The 17,953-nt window shown below is 38.3% G+C and overlaps 1 protein-coding gene across 1 annotated transcript in view; it reads right to left on the reverse strand.

Annotated features, from left to right (window-relative positions):
- Positions 1-17,953, reverse strand: part of LOC131052714 (uncharacterized) — a 44,273-nt gene that overhangs the window by 8,511 nt on the left and 17,809 nt on the right. Inside the window, exon 3 of the mRNA XM_057987305.2 lies at positions 3,332-3,650. Within this exon, the coding sequence (XP_057843288.1) occupies positions 3,332-3,643 (312 nt within the window). The 5' untranslated portion in view covers positions 3,644-3,650. The remainder of the gene's footprint in view (positions 1-3,331; positions 3,651-17,953) is intronic.

The following is a 17,953-nucleotide window of genomic DNA, read 5'->3' on the forward strand; positions in this document are numbered from 1 at the left end:
TTTGAAGAAGGCATATCAGAGCTAAACCGGTACTGAATCCAGCATATGAAGATGCTATCTTGTGCAGTACATTATCATTGGATTTAACCGTCCAATTGTAGTCAGTGTGACTCCCATTTTGTGATTGAGCAGTGAGCTCTAGGCAGCTAGCCTTTCTGCATGTGCAGACTCCATATTGTACACACATACTATTTGCAGTAGTATCATTTGATTGTGGGTGAGGCTTCCCACCGTGGTTTTTCCCCTTACAGGGTTTCCACGTACAAATATTTGTGTTATGTGTTGTGGATGTTATTGTCTTTCTGTTTCATGCATAAATCTTTATCAGTACTGCAATTAACTGTTAAAACTATCTACTGGCATAAAGTTTGGTTTACCAGCATTAAGCATTAAGTTTTGGTTGAATTTATTGGACAACTAATTCACCTCCGCCCCCCCCCCCCCCCTCAGTTGTCTCCAGGAGCTAACAGTTGTTTGTAATTAATTGCTTTGTGTTTCATCATAATTAATCATTCTTTACTTTATGCACCATAATCAGTCATTCCTTACTTTATCATCATAGTTAGTTGTTGTAATTATCTTTCGCTCCATCAGGGTTGCGTTTACTCTGATATTTTTGGGCAAATGCATTTCATATGTAGATCACCTAAAAGCTTTTGTAGATCCTAATCCTAGAGATGACAATGAGAAACCTCATACTTGTACCTCATTCTATGTTGTATGCGTTTACTCTTATTTATAGAGAGATAGAAATAGAGAGGGAGAGGGAGAAACAAAGAGTTTGTGTGTGAGTGAGTATTATTAGTTATAAAATAATTTGAAATATATTTGTTTGTTGCAAATGACATTTGAGATATTTGGATAAAATAAGATAAAAAGAAATAAAAAAAATATTTTAAGTACATGTGGCATGCTTAATCAAAATAATTTATTTTATTAGTTTTAGTTTTTTTTTTCAACTTAATTGAGCTAAAAGAGTGTGTTCCTACTTAATTTTGCATTTATAAAAAATAGTTCACAACTACACTAAACTCTTTGTTTTCTTTGGGCATGCCAAGTTATATATATAATATAATTTGCAGATTATTTCCTAACTTGTTTGCAGGTTTTTCCCCTTCAAGGAGATAAAGGTACTTCCCTCTAACCCTCTCTTATTGGCTGGGAATTGTAATCTAGGAACACTAGGGCATTTTATAAAAGGGGACATTACAGGATAATTTAAAATATACATGCTTGACAAATTCTGAAAGAGCCATCTCCAATGGAAATAACATGATCAAATGCATGACAAAAGTCTATCTTTCATTTCTACACCCTATTTAATAATAACAGTTTACAAGCTTTGACATGCACAGCTTAAGTCATAACTTGCTTCTCACGATATATCCTTTTCTTGCTGTATCTACACTTGAGTGAACCAATGAGTAGACCGATTTCTCACAAATACATTTTGAATGTTTGTTTCAGAGTAAGTTGTCAATGGACAACCAATAATGTCACTTTTCTTAGGCAACAGAGCTGTATGAAAATTTCTAATAGGAAATAGAATTTAGTGATTTCATTCTTTTGTGTCCCTCCACATAAATCACAATTATACTTGAAAAAATAGCAGAAATCAGAGAATACCAGTCAAAGTCGGCATTCAATAATATTTTATAAAAATCATAAGTTTTAGAAGCAAAAACCAGGAATTTCGCCATTCTGCAATTAATCGCAATTCCGTTTCCCCTACTTTTTGCCAACTTATGCTTCTATGGCAAAAACTATTTTCAACAAGACCAAAAACCATCATGAAATTCATCTACAATCACACAAGGGTGTTACACATGATGTGCACCTTCCCAAAAGGAAAGGAATTTCTTTGTCAAGGCAGACAAATTTTGCCACCAACCAACTTGCATTGCAAACTCTTTGTGACAAACAAAATAAATTTGAAATGTATGTTCATTTCAAATGAGTGGTAGTGTAGCATTTTTTACGCTATAGATGATCAAAACTTTGCAGATTATGTTTTTGCCAACAATTTTTGGACAAAGGCAGAGGAGATCGTGTTGTTTTTGGAGACTAGTCAGATTTTTGCAACTAGTCAATAGAGATAAAAAGGCTCAAGTACATACCAATATACCAATATGTAAGATCATTGATGTGAGATGGGATCAACAGATGCATCAGACCCCATGCTGGTAGATACTTCCTAAATCCAATGTTGTCTTACAATGACTCTTTCAATCTTGCTAAAGAGGCAAACAAAGGCCTCTTCCATGCATTGAAATGTATTTCCTTGAATCATAAAATCAGCAAGCAGCCATGGAAAAGTTGCCCACATATCAGCATGAAAATGGATTTTTTGCAAATTGTATATGTCATAGAAAGTAGGACCACTATAAAGCTAGGTATTTTGATAATTTGTAACCAACTTTTCTACATAAAGTTTAAAGTTTTTCTATTTGTTTTGAAGATTGAAATTCTCTAGATAAATAGAATGTGAATTAAATTTGTTTTTTCCTAGTCAACTATAGGATGAAATATGTTTGAACAAACACCGAGAAACATAATCATTTTACTTGACAACAAATGAATGATTTGGTTTTCGTCCACCACAACCTCTGCCTTAAAATAAAAAAAATTCAAAGAAAACTTACATTTCTATTTGTAAATTCCAATTATTGTCTTCTTGCAGTTTGCAATTAGAATAGTTCCTTTGTATTAGTTAAAAACTAATGCATTTAATTTTATTATATCGAGGAGCGTTGAGAAAGTTCAATTGTTAAACTTTGATGAAATCGATTCAGACACAAAAATGATTTTTAGTTGAAAAGGATGAGGATGACCTTTTTGTTTTAATTGAGGCCAAGGTATCTGATGAAGAGCAGTTGAATCAAATTAGGAGAAGACAGAATGTTGAAGCTTCATCGTTAGGGACTGCCAGCCTCATTGATGCTGTCTACTTTGTGTTTCTTTGTAAATAGACAATGTATTTTGTGGTTTGTAATTGATTTGAACTTTGAAGTCGAACCATGTAGTAATGCACTATGCAGTGTGCAATGTAATCAGCAATCTTAAAATTAGTGAGAAAATTTCATATTTCAAAATTCATAGCATACACAGTCCTTTAACTCTCTCACTTGCTATGCAATAAGACAGGATTTAAAAATTAAATAAATCTCTTTTTCCTAAAATTTTACTGTGTTCTTTGGGTTCTCAATGTTTTCTGAGAAATTGAAAATATCTCTTTTGGTTCGCCAAGAAATTAATGAGATTTTTCTATGATATAAATTATTGACTGTCATAAGTCCATGGAACATTACTACATGATGAACAGAAAAAAAACCTTATAGACTAGTGCATGAGATGTCACATAAAGAGTACGTGAGTGGATGTCCTGTCGTAAAATATATCTTCTGATGGGAAGGTAAATAAGCATAAGTACTCCAACTCCCCATGCCAATATCAACAGCAAAGATATGAGGACCCATAGAACTGTGTCATAATTCACATAATTGTTTTCAAGCTCATCAAATGTTGCCCTGTATAAAATCTTCCCAGAAATACCACATTCTTCATCTTCAGACAAAGAAACAGGATCCTTCAGCAAGTGTGCATTTAAATCCTCACCATTTGCACAACTTTGCCTCAAACCCATTGGTTACCTGCAACGCCAAAATTAATAAGAGCACATCATGAAAAAGTCAAAAAAAAATACTGTAATTTAGCTGCAAAAGCTGCAGAAGCTAAATAAAGAAATGGCAATAACCTTTCTCTTCAGTGCTTACTCACTTTGTCACATTATTTAGCAGTAATAGACAGGTACAAGACAATTGCTTTCACAAAGGGAACCATAAAATTTACACGAATCAAATCTTTAAGGGAACAGCCTGAACGTACAGGACACATGTGGACGGTGACCAATTAGATTATAGAAAAAAAATTATGTACATGATTTCAAATCACACTTAATTTAGAGTTGGAAGGATGCTTTCGAAGATAACTGTGAAATGACTCTTGCTTATATTTAATAGTATACAAAACATACATCTGTTAGATCAATAGCATTTTATATTTTATTATGCTATCTTGGCTTGAATCTGCCAACTATATCGATGATGCATGATAAGGATTCTTGGCAATTATCATCATCAATCAAGCAAATTTTATCTTCACCAATTGCATACCCAAACCTTTAATACGTGATGCAATCAATTTGAAGGAAGCTGTATCAAGCTACTATATGAATTGTGGGGGTATAAAACATAAAAGTTTCAATAAGTTCTCGACAGATATTCTATGGAAGAGCTCAAGATGTTACAGTCACAGAAAACGTACTATTTAGATTTAAAGCTTGGTCATTTTTACTACTGCATCAGATTAATGTCCTTCTAAAAGAACGACGATATAAATGTTTAAACATCAACCGTACTTAGGAAGTACAAAAAAAAATTCTTTCTGGATTTTGCTCCCTGTTGTTTATAACATCATAAGAAATTACAAGGGTTGATCCTTCAGCAGTTTAGAGCATCTACAAACCATGATCGTTAGTGTGAACAGCCATATGCTTCTCTTTGGTTGCTTTCTGCAGAAAGATATATTGTTGTTCATGAATGTGTGGATTTTCTTATAGGTCCATGAACACATATTTAACTAGGAACCCAGCCTAGACCCCTCAATTGCGGGACATGAAGCAAGGCGAGCAAGCCAGTAAGATAGGTTATTGCATCTTTATATGCAAACTATGATTCATAAAGAACTGAGGCATTATTTTGTTGTAGATGGTTAATTAAATGCACAATATTCATTGCATTACAACTCTTTCAGATTCAAGTCTCGTTACTGTTCATCTGGGATTTGTTTTCAATGTGAATCTATTATGATCAGCAGCAGTTAGAACAATTCTCACTACATCACAACTACACTTGAACCCCTAACCATTCCATTTAAAAGACAGAATTATAAGGAGATTTTTACTGGCCACAGTAAAGTTCTTAAATTAAATGCATTAGCTAGTCTTATAATCATTTCTTCCCCTTAAAAAATTGATAGAACAAATCTTGTTAGGAAGTATTCATTACCTGTTGCATGTGCTTAATGACGAAGGACAGATAGTCAAAACAGAAAAAACAAAGAGAACAGCGTAGACATAAATAGGACTGAAATAAGGTAGATATCAATATCCAAATACAAAAACAATCCTCAAGACTTAAGAGTACATCCTACAATACATGAACCCTTGTTATTGCATAATTAAACCTTTAAAATATGTGAAGAAATCAATTAAAAGGAAGCTTTTTTCTAGCTAGTATATGAATTGTTGCAGCGGGGGAAGGCACCAAAAAGGTTTCAATGAGATCTCAAGAAAACTTCTGATAAGAAAGAGTTTGTGATGATACAATCACAGCAAAATTTCTATTCAGATTTGGAGCTTGGTCAATTTTGCTAATGCATCAGGCTAATGTCTTTCTAAGAGAGAACAATTATAAATGATTAAAAATGAAGTGTACTTAACAAGTACAGTTTTTTTTTTTTCCTAAAACTAACTTCCAATTGTGTATAACATGATAAAAACTTGCGAGGGTTGATTCGTTGGAAGTTTGGAGCATCTATGAACTATAATCATAGTGTAAACAGCTACGTGCTTCTCTTTTGTTGCTTTTTAACATGCAGAAAGGCATATTGTTATTTGTGAATGTGTGGGTTTTCTTATAGGTCTATGAACACAAATTTAAGAAATCGGTAGGAATCCAACGTAGACCCTTCAACTGCAGGACATGAAATGGCATGAACAAAGGCTAGCGAGCCTATGAGAAAGGTTATTGCATATTTATATACAAACTATCATTCAAAAAGAACTGAGGCATTATTTCATTGTAGGTGGTTAGTAAAGTGCACAATATTTGTGACACCACAATTCCATTTCAAATTCAAGTCTTGTCACTATTAAACTAAGATGTTTGCAATGTGAATTTGTGATGACAAGCAGATCATTTCTCACTACATAACAACTACACTTGAACCACTCAGCATTCCATTTGCAAGACAGAATTATAGAGAGATTTTAACCGGCCATGGTAAGAATGCCAGAATTATAAAGAGATTTATACTGCCCATGGTAAAGTTCTCACATTAAATCAAATGCAATATTTAGACCTAAAATCTTACTTCCCCTTAGAATATAGAAAGAACAAATCTTGTTAGGAAGTCTTCATTTCCTGTCACATGTGTTTAATGAAAAGGTACAGATAGTTGAAATAGAAAAAATACAGAAGAGAACAGCAGAGACACAAAAGGGATTGCTGAAACAAGGTAGATACCAATAGTATCCAAATATAAAAATGATTTTTGAGACAAGAGTACGTGCTATGATATATGAATCCAAGAGATGCATTATAAGGGTAAGTGCTGTAGTATCTAGACTTAAGATTTCAGAGAGTGCATAAGCTAAGCATAACTAGAAGATTCCAGAGAGCATGAATAAGAATAACCGGAAGCATACATGAGCATGCACAAATTAAAGCATGTAAATAGACATTACCAAGATTTTCCAAATAAGGAAAGGGAAAAAGAAAAAAATTAGGCTACAAAAATACCACAGCAAGCCATATGATGGCAGCTTATACACTAAGTAACTGCTAGCATAGATATCTTAAATAAATCTATCAAAAGAACCTAAGAGATATCAATCGTGAGGCACCTATATTGAATTTGGCAGGTAGCTTGAGACTGATAGTCATTACCATTGTTGCAAGCAGTAGAAACCACCTTCTTCTCTTTCTGCTTTTACTGCTCTCACCCTTCTTAACCACTCTCTTGCCTCAATCTCAGGCTCAAAAAGCACTAAACTTCTTATCCCACACAATCATGTGTTGGGCATAAGCCAATGAGGTAATAAAAATGCCAATCACAAGTTATTCAAACCCTTTGATGCCATTCGATCCATAAGCCACAGGATTGATAACCCTAGTGTTGCATCAACAATGGATTCTTACATTAACTCTATTCTTTCTGCTCCCAGCATACTCTACCCTATTGTTCTATCAACTTGCAACAGCATAAAATATTCGAATAATGGAAAGGAAATTAAACATATAAACAAAGCACACAACATGAAAGATCCTTTGGAGAAAACAAAATTAAGGGTATGCAACTAGCATCACATCACTAATCTCACTGCTATCGTATATAGGTTTGAGGTCAATGGCCAATTTTGAATTGTTCTGGCAATCCATGGACTGCCATACCTGTGCTTCTGTGCATTAGGAACCCTGCACTTCTCTCTCTTTGTTCTCTTCAAACCAGTATGAGAGCTCTCCCTTGAGCCAACCTGCCCTGCAACTCCTATGTTGTATTTAATTCCTCTCTGACCACCTCTAGCAATGGAAGATGGGCAGTTGCTAGGCAAGGCATCTGCCATCCTTGCAACTGCCCAAGACTATTTGCTCATTAAGGCCACACAGGTAACTAAAATGACCATTGCTCAAGTCATAACAGCCTGCTAATGTGGAAGAAGAAAAGCTACCTGCCAAAATGGGAGAACAAAGTATTGCAGCCCTCAAAAGAAATGAACAACTCACCACAAACATAAAGGTTCATTGCCCTAACTGATGACATCCAATAATGATAAGATGCAGCCAAGACAGCCATAATATCACTTCAACAAAAGACACGCTGTCCTTCTCTACTCCTCTGCCCTAAAAAACTTTCCAATTGCCACTATTCATCCAGAAATTAACTGCAGCAAGTTACATAGCAGTAATTGACTCCACATGCACCATCATGATGTTCCAAATCACCACCAAGATGCCCATAGAGCCAATCTCCAAGCACACACAAGTTCTGCATCCTTTCCAACACTCATAGCATTCCTAAAGCAAAATGAGTCACTCTCAATAATAATTCAAACAAAATAATGACACCAAAACAATTTGCACAAGGTTACGAACAACTCCTTGAAAGACACTATGCCATTTGGAGTGTAAACATAACACCTGTAGCATGCTAGGAAAACACCTACGACAGCTCACCAGACACCTGCAACAATGCTAAAGAGATCTTCCTTTATTGTAAGTATACTTGCAGCAATACAAAATGCCTATACAGTCACTAGAACTGACCACCTCTTTCCTGCAACTATCCTAACAGCATGTGCCTGACTGAAGAACAAACCTGATATAAACATCTTAGCCAAATTTAGAATAAAAATAACTCAAGAATAGATTTCTACCAGTTGGTGAGCTTATAGAGAGTACTCATCAGAAACTTGGTAGTCAAGTTTCTGGTGAGCAACTTAAGCACTTTTTTCTCATGAGTCTGCACGCAGCTCAAAGGTTTTTTAAGCTATGATATCATCTGAACTTGAAAGCTTGCAGCCAAATTTCAAAGGTAAGCAACTCGACAAGCACTTTTGACTCCTGAGTCCACAAGTAACTCAGATTTTTTAAACTATGAAATTATTTGAACTTGAAAGCTCCCATTAAGAATATGGATTGAAGAGACAATTCCTTGATTAGCTCTTAACCAAATACAAAAAGAAAATTTGAGTGGTATTTCCCACCCTGTATAGAGTCCTCAGCTCAAAGAGTAAAGACCATACAAATCATTAGGAGATGCTCTACTCAAAGTGATTATTAATGATAGAAACTAAAAGTGTTGGTGTTGGAAGCCATTAACAATAGTATGGTAGAACTCATAAAAGAAGCAATTGGGAATAAAAGTAGAGACAAGAGGGAGTTACTCCAATTAGGAAGGTCACACTCCCCAATAAATCATGTAACTCCTTAAAAAGATTGTCATATTTGCATTATTTATTTTTTATCACAACAAATTTGAGCATCTATGAAGACTACAATAAAGAAAAAGAAAGATCACACCAAAAGGTGATGCTTGCTGATAAGAAATCGGCAAAGTCTGAAGGTTCTAAAATAGGAAAATAAATTGCCCCCAAGCATAGATTGGACAGTTTCACCATTGAAAACCATGAACAGGCATATGTTTAAAACCTGCTTTAAAGGCTGTGCCAAGCGTGGGGCATCTCAGGTGATGGCAGTGGAATTAGGGTGGTTTTTCCACTTCTAGCTAACACATTAAGCCATACTGTGCCCGCCTAGTTGTTGGACAGCTGATTCTCCCCATAATCAAAAACAAAATGATATTAAATAGGAGATGAATTCCAAAAGCTTGTACTTTCAAGGAAAATGAATGGTGAAATGCTACAAATGCAAGAAATGGAGGCATATGACTGTCTCAGCTAGGAAAGAGAGGATATTCCAAAAGTGTAGTCCTAGGGATCACAATGATGACAACTTCTCACACCATAAATTATTGTTTTTATGAGGAAAGGCCAGCAACTTGGAAGTAACAAGGAAGAAAGGAATGTTTGCAGTTCAAACCAAAATCAAAGCAAAAAGTTATATTTCTAATCCTGCTACTTTGAAAAACTTAATGTAACAAACAAAGTATGTTATTAAAGAGCAGTAAATGAAGGAAACAAGGAGTTGTATCAAAGAAGTTCATGGAATGATAAGAATTCTTAAAGTTGGACTCAAATTTGTAATGCCATTTTTGGCTTGAGTCTCATCCCTTCTATGTGTCTTAACCCTTTTAAATCTGCCATTTATAACTGATCTAAGATAGTCTCAATGGATCTTCTATGAGTAAAAAATGTGTAAGTGTTGCTTGTGTCATCCCTCACATGCTAACAGTTGTAAGAGATCCAAAACATTCCAAGTCTAGGATGTTTTCCGATAAAATCCTAAGTCTATGTAGGTTGTCAAATTTTTGGACTTTTGAGGGTTGTCCATCCTAATATGTCATTCTGCCTATCTCTACCTTTTCCCTCTGTTCTTATTGACCCATCAAACTTCCCATTCCTAGTATACCTTTCCCTCACCCCTGACCTCTCGATCCTTTGCAATTAATAATTTGTCTATCTTTCAAACTAGACATTTACACCATCCCTTACCCAAGTACCTCATTTGGACCTCTCCCAATTCTTGATTCCTAACTCAATTTTTCCTTAAGTGCTTTGGAGAAGTCAAAGTTGTGTGCTTCCTTCTATCCAAGCACCTATCATAAGGAAATCCTAACTCTCAAACTTTGACACAACAAACATATTTGCCTTTTTGGAGTTGTTTGTTCAAACTTCCCTCATTCCACATACCTTATTGGTATGAGTTACTTGTCACCCCTGACCTTAGACCAAAGGTATGAGTCATAAGGTATCCCTGACCTCCAAAGTTCGAAGCTCCCTTCACTTTTCAATGTCATTCCCACATACCTCCCTAAATGTCTAGAAGACCATTCATGACCAAGGTTGATGTCATAACTTTCTAGATAAGGGTTTTTCCTACCCAAAAACCATTGTTCATCAAAAAAGCACAAATTTACAAGTAAGTTACAACAAGGTAGGCAAAAACGTCCTAAAAAGGCCAAAATTGATCCAATGGAGATCTATAGCTGCCAAATTAGATGGGATCACACCCAAAATTATTTTTTAATCAAAAAGGGGTGTGGATTCAAAGAGAATAAACGACAAGATTGGCCCATGTTGCATTTAATACAGCAATTAGGATTTTCAAACTCTATAGCGTTCATGCCATCCCCAGGCGCCACATTTGCAGCACATTTCTCAACTTGCCCATGCCATATACCTCTCCCAAACATGGCTTATTCCAAATCAGTAAAACAAATCATACTCATGAGAGGCTCGATGAAACTAAGAGGTTATTCCACTCGTTTCCACCAAGTGTCATCTAGGATTATTCGCTTTACATTTGTTGCCCTTTCAATATTGAATTGCTTCCATAGACACCAATTTTGACTAATAACCACACAAGACGCCTCAAGACGATTGTGTTGGATGCAAATCGAATCTTAACAACCTATTCAAAAATTAAAAATCAAAATTGTTGGTGTAAATAAATATTCATTTTGGATATTATTACACTTACTTAAGTTAACTTAGGATAATGCATCTCTTCGTAGTTTGGATTTGAGACACTTAGGGAAGTGTGCACATAGGGATAGAGCTTGTAGGAGAAATTCCACCTTTTGTGGTCTTATTTTGCTATTACACTCCACATTCGGTGGGTCATCCACCTCTTGTGGAATATTATATTATTTCTCCTACCTACCCTTAGTATTTTTTACCTACCCTTGTTTCTCATTGAGCCACATGTCATATTTGTGTGCTCATACATCCATATGGCCTTGCCTATATAAGCAGGCCTCTATTCATTGTATTGGTTAATCTAGTTGATCATTTTGCATATTGATGAGAATACAGTTTGTTCTTGTCATTCTATTGTCTCTTTTATGCTTTTCATTGTGCCCTTGATCTTGGCAAAATCCTACATGGTATCAGAGCTATTGGGGCTTCATTGATTGGTTTTTGGAGACATCGTGGAAGGCTTCCATTTTCGAATTTGGGAATCTTCATTTTTTGGGGGTGTCATACAGCGATTTGGACATCACCGTTGAATCCAGGAGGCCGTTTCCATAAATTTCAACTATAAAGTCGACCTATTTTGGTGAGAAAAATTTTTTCCCCATTTTGGCTATTATCATACGGATTTCGAAATTTTTTAATTTATTTTTCGAAAAAAAAAAAAAAATTCTGAAAAATTTCGAAAAAAAAAAAAAAAAGCAAAAAAAAAAAAAAATCAAAAAAAAAAATTTTTTGCGTTGGATTTGGGGGTCCGCAGACCCCCCGTACTCTGCAATACCCTGCAGGTAGCAGGTACTGCCGCTGATAGGTACCTGTCGTGTATGCCGCCACCGCCTTCCGCAGGTCCCCGCTGGACTCCGCCCTCCGCAGGCCGTGCAGTCCTTACCGTCCGGCGCTGGTCCTCTGTCGCCCACGCCGTGTACCTCTCCGGCAGCCCCTTACGCCACCGGCCACCTCGGTTCCCGGCCGCCGCTGACCCCCTCGAATCCCGGCGACCTCGGCTCCCGGCCCGCCGTCGATCTCTTCCGCCTCCGGCAACACCATCCTCCGCCGACAACAACCAAGACAGACGGCCCCGCGTCCACCACGTGGCAGGCAGCCATTGGCTCGCGGGCAAATTCGTACACAGTGACACATCACCTCTGTACACACAGTCACCGCGCCACGCAGCCCGTCCGTACAATGCCACGACATCATCTGTACTGCACAGTCAGCAATCCGTATAGTACGGACGCCCAATCAGCAGAGAGGCGAAATTTTTGCAACGGTCATACGGCCGTCAAATTTAACACAGTGAATTGCTGACGTCAGTGCCACATCAGCAATTTTTGAAAAAATTTTGACCCCTCTCCATTGGGCTTTTCAGTTTTGTAGTCCAACTTTGAAAGGCCATATCTTGCTCATTTTTGCTCCTTTTTTGGTGCAATTTTTTTTGAAATGGGCTAAAATTTCGTGATCTTCGCAGTGGTGTGGTTATTTTCTGATTTTGATGCATAGGTTTTTCGGAATTTTCAGATTCTCTCAGCTGTACCTGTCCAATCCTCAATTCTGCAACTTCAAAAGCCTCGTTCGAGCTCATACGACCTCCTTTTCAGGTGCCGTTTTTTTCTAAAGTGCTTATTTTTTCGTCTACTTTCATAATATATGATCAGATTTCAGAGATTTTGAGTAGAAATTGTACTTTCAGATATTGGTCTTATTTGGCCTATTAGGCACTTGTAAATTGCTTGGATCTTAGTTAGATCTCTTGCATTATCAGTTTGAGACTCTTTTGGCCTTATTGAGGCAGTTGTAAAATTGTAAATCAAAAGTCCACTTTGCCATTTTTTGCAAGTGGCCCATTGTATACGCACTAATTATAAAGTGCCAAATCATCACATTTGGGCGGGGTTCTTTGATTGAGTGAATTTGGGGGGGTGTCTTGTGTGATTGTGCCTCTCTTTGTGCTCTTTCCATTTTTGTTGCAATGAGTCCTAATAAATTTCCACCTTTAACTCCACATAATTATGCATCATGGAAAATTAAAGTATGGAGTAAATTAATGGAAAAGGGTCTCACACACTACATAGATGGAACAATAACAGCACCACCTGATCCTAAGGCTGATCCAAATGCTCAGTTAGAATGGCTCACAAAGAATTGCATGGCTCTTGGAACCTTATGCAAGTATGTATCAGATGACCTCATTTTTCACATTGAGAAGTGTAAAACAATCAAAGAGGCTTGGGATATGTTTCAGAAATTGTATGGACAAGATGAAATCAGAAGCTATCAGATTGACAATGAGCTCACCAACTTGGATCCCAAGAGTTTTGATACAATCCAAGATTATGTCACCAAAGCAAATGAGCTAAGAGCAAAGCTTAAGGATTGTGGAATTGACAAAAAGGATGCTCAATTGATATTCAACTTGTTGGATAAGTTTGCACCAGAATATGCAGCATTTGTGTCTAGCTTCCAAACTCATCGTTTGACAGTGGGGAGTTCTTATGTTATGCCTTCATTTGATGCTTTCACAGAAATGTTGATATTGGAACAAACTAAATTGTTGAACATGGGGTTTCTCAAGTCTTCCAAGTCCAAGGCTTTGGTAGCAAATCAAGGGAATCAAGGAAGTCAAGGCAAAGATTCCAACAAGAAGAAGAAGCACTCTAAGTCTAAGCCACACCAGGAAAAAGGGCAATCATCCTCTCCATCACAAGGCGATTTTTCATCCTCTTCCAAGAAGGGGACACCACCTAAGAAGGATAAACCAACTTGTGCATATTGCAAGAAGTATGGTCATGATGAGCATCGATGCCACGCAAAGCAAGTTGATGAGTTAACCAATCTTCTTAAGAAAAACAACATCAACTTGCCATCCGCCTACACAAAGAAGGATTCATCTCCTTCTTCTTCCTCACAGTCTAAGGGAAAAGGGCAAGCATTTGTGGCTACAACAAGCTCTTCACAGCAATGGATACTTGACTCGGGTGCCTCATATCACATGGGTTCTACAAAGGAGCAATTTTCTTCATTGGAGCCATCTAAGGTACCTCACATTTACATAGGTGATGACACACAAGTAGAGGTTGAAGGGAAAGGTTCAGTTGACATAGATGATGGAACATTTGAGAATGTTCTCTATGTTCCTAACTTGTCTACCAACCTTCTCTCCATCTACCAAATCACTCACTATGGGAATGGGAAAAAGGTTGAGTTTACACCAGATTCAGTTGTGGTAAAGGAACTTGATGATGATGCCTTGGTAGCAGTGGGACAAGTCAATGACAACTCAAGGCTTTATTCATTCTCCCACTTTGTGCCAAGTTCACCTTCTAGGGCCTTGCTTACTCATTCAAATTCAGAAAGTAAGCTATGGCATGAGCGGTTTGGTCACCTCAACTACCGCTATCTTCAGCAGCTAAGCACTAAAGACATGGTCACAGGTCTACATCGAATCAGTTTTTCAGAGGGTGTATGTTCAGGTTGTTCCTTGGGCAAGCATCCCGAAGAGAAGTTTGATAAAGGGAAAACTTGGAGAGCTTTGGAAGTTCTTCAACTTGTTCACAGCGATGTAGCAGGTCCATTTCCAGCACCTTCATTTAGTAAGGCCCACTATGTTCTCACCTTCATTGATGACTACTCCCACTTCACTTGGGTCTACTTTCTCATTCATAAGAGTGAAGTATTTGATAGATTTCAGGACTTCAAGACTCGTGTGGAGAAGCAATCAGGGAAAGTGGTCAAGATTCTTCGCACAGATAATGGAAAGGAATATGTGAACAAGAGACTTGAGGATTTTTGTACATTTGAGGGGATTGATCTTCAGCATTCTGTCGCATACACTCCACAGCAAAATGGGGTTGCAGAACGCAAGAATAGAACTCTCAAAGAAATGGCTAGCTATATGATACATGCACGTTCTCTTGATCCTGCCTTTTGGGCAAAGGCTATGCCACACACATCCAGAATCAGGTTCCTCACAAAGCTTTGCAAGGTATTACTCCTTTTGAAGCTTGGGCTAGTAGGAAACCGATTGTGAGACATTTCAGAGTCTTTGGGTGTCCCGCATGGGCTCGCATACCTCCGCAGAAACGCAAGGCATTGGAACCTCAGAGTCGGCCTTGCATATTTGTTGGATATCCTGAGGGTGTTAAGGCATACAAATTGATGGATCCAGAGACACATGAGGTATTCATTGAGAGGAGTGTTCACTTTGAGGAAAGCTCTCCTAGCTTAGCCTCTCTACCTCCTCCACCTTCCTCCATTGTGGATAGTGATGTCAGTGCTTCAGATGATGAGACTCCTTCAACTCCGACTCGCAAGGTTACCCCTCCGCAGGGTCCACTTGAAGTTGAGGAGCCTCGTTCTCCACCTCCACCTAGACCTCGTTGGGCTCGCCAGACACTTAAGTCCGCGGGTTCTCTTGTTGGGGATCCTTTAGATACACGGAGAACTTGATCACAACATCAGGATCTTCCACATGCATTCATTGCTACCGCTTCCAATCCACAGACATTTAGAGAAGCATCAGGGGTTCCTGAGTGGGACCAAGCTATGGAGGAAGAGTATAGTTCCTTGATGAGGAACAACACATGGGATCTAGTCCATCTCCCTAAGGGGAGAAAGATGGTTCGATGTAAGTGGATCTATCGGACCAAGTTTGCAGCAGATGGTAGTGTGGATAAGTATAAGGCTCGGCTTGTTGCGAAAGGATTCTCGTAGGTTGCAGGTGTTGACTATACTGAGACCTTTGCACCCGTAGCCAAGATGAACTCCATTCATTTGACACTTGCTATTGCTGCAACTCATGGTTGGGCTGTACATCAGATGGATGTGAAGAGTGCTTTTCTTCATGGTGATCTTGATGAGGAAATTTATATGGAGCAGCCACAGGGTTTTATCCAGGATACTTCCTTGGTTTGCAGACTAAGGAAATCTCTCTATGGCCTTAACCAGGCCCTCAGGGCTTGGTACGCCAAGATGGATTCCTTTCTTCTCTCCGCAAGGTTCACCAGGTGTCATTCAGATCCGAATGTCTACATTTTGCGACAGGATGACTCTCACTTGATACTTGTGCTCTATGTTGATGACTTGATCATTACAGGGAGTACTTCATCCATCATTAGCAGGGTCAAATCTGCTTTGCATGACAGATTTGCTATGACTAACTTGGGTCTTTTGCACTACTTTCTCGGGATAGAGATTTCACAGTCACCTTCCGGGATTACACTATCGCAGCCCAAGTATGCTCTTGATCTACTTGCACGCTTTCATATGGCTGATTGTAAGCCTGCCCCGACTCCCTTTCTTTCAGGAGTCAAGCTTGAGGCTCAATGTTCTTCTCCACTAGTTGATGCCACTTTGTATCGTCAGCTTGTGGGTAGTCTTATCTACTTGACTCATACACGCCTTGATATTTCATTTGCAATTGGCATGGTTTCCCGCTTCATGCAGGAACCACATGAGCTTCATTGGAAAGCCGCCAAACGCATCCTTCATTACATCTAGGGTACACATCACTATGGGATTCACTATGCAACAGGCACAGGACTTCGCTTGGTTGGTTACACAGACTCCGATTGGGCTGGCGATCTTGGTGATCGTAAGTCTACTTCTGGTTACAGTTTTCACCTTGGTTCGGGCCCCATTTGTTGGCAGAGCAAGAAGCAACATGCTATTGCTCTCTCTTCCACTAAGGCTGAGTATCGAGGCGCTGTTAACGCAGCGACTGAGACCATTTGGCTCCAGCAGATTCTCACAGAGTTTGGATTCACCACTCCATGGCCGACAGTTATACATTGCGACAATCAGAGTGCTATTGCGATCTCGAAGAACCCGGTCCAGCACCAGCAGACCAAGCACATCGAGATTCATATGCACTATATCCGAGAGCTTATTCAGGAGCAGGTCATTAATTTGCAGTATTGTCCTACAGCAGAGCAGGTTGCTGACATATTCACCAAACCTTTCACCAAGAGTAAATTCTAGCAGTTGCGAGCTCTCTTGGGGGTGCGGGATGTGTCGTTAGGGGGGGTCAGCTGACTTCTCCTTCCTCTCTTATGGGGGGGACTTTTCCTCTTTGAGGTTTTGTCCTTCTTTGAGAGTCTTTTGTACATTCATCTCTCTTTTGGGGGGGAGTTTTTTTCCCACTGGGTTTTCTCCCTTTCTCTGTTTGTGAGAGATTGCATTGCATAGTTTTGCTTGCATTTGCATATTGTACATGGGTACCTATCATGGCCTAGTAGCCGGGACCCATCTTGCATTGTTGACTTGAGTCTTCATTCCCCTAAGTTGCACTTAAGGGGGGGTGTTGGTGTAAATAAATATTCATTTTGGATATTATTACACTTACTTAAGTTAACTTAGGATAATGCATCTCTTCGTAGTTTGGATTTGAGACACTTAGGGAAGTGTGCACATAGGGATAGAGCTTGTAGGAGAAATTCCACCTTTTGTGGTCTTATTTTGCTGTTACACTCCACATTCGGTGGGTCATCCACCTCTTGTGGAATATTATATTATTTCTCCTACCTACCCTTAGTATTTCTTACCTACCCTTGTTTCTCATTGAGCCACATGTCATATTTGTGTGCTCATACATCCATATGGCCTTGCCTATATAAGCAGGCCTCTATTCATTGTATTGGTTAATCCAGATGATCATTTTGCATATTGATGAGAATACAGTTTGTTCTTGTCATTCTATTGTCTCTTTTATGCTTTTTTCATTGTGCCCTTGATCTTGGCAAAATCCTACAAAAATTAAAATACAAAAGAGATATGATCCAATTTGAAAATAAATTAGTAATTACTAAAGTTAAATGTACTAAGTGTTTCAATTACCTTCAACAACTTCAATTGTGAAAATCATCTAAAATTGGCTTGTGACATGTGATGGTTTGTGATGAACATCTAGATCTCTTCAACCTCAGCCTAGATTTGTTTGATCCAATTTATTTTACTACCCAACTTTTGTAGCATGAAATTAGTGGACAGCACAAGGTGTCCAATATATGTGTCCAAGCCGTGTCT

The sequence above is a fragment of the Cryptomeria japonica genome, chromosome 8 (assembly GCF_030272615.1).
Source record: "Cryptomeria japonica chromosome 8, Sugi_1.0, whole genome shotgun sequence".
In the NCBI taxonomy this organism is placed as follows: Eukaryota; Viridiplantae; Streptophyta; class Pinopsida; order Cupressales; family Cupressaceae; genus Cryptomeria; species Cryptomeria japonica.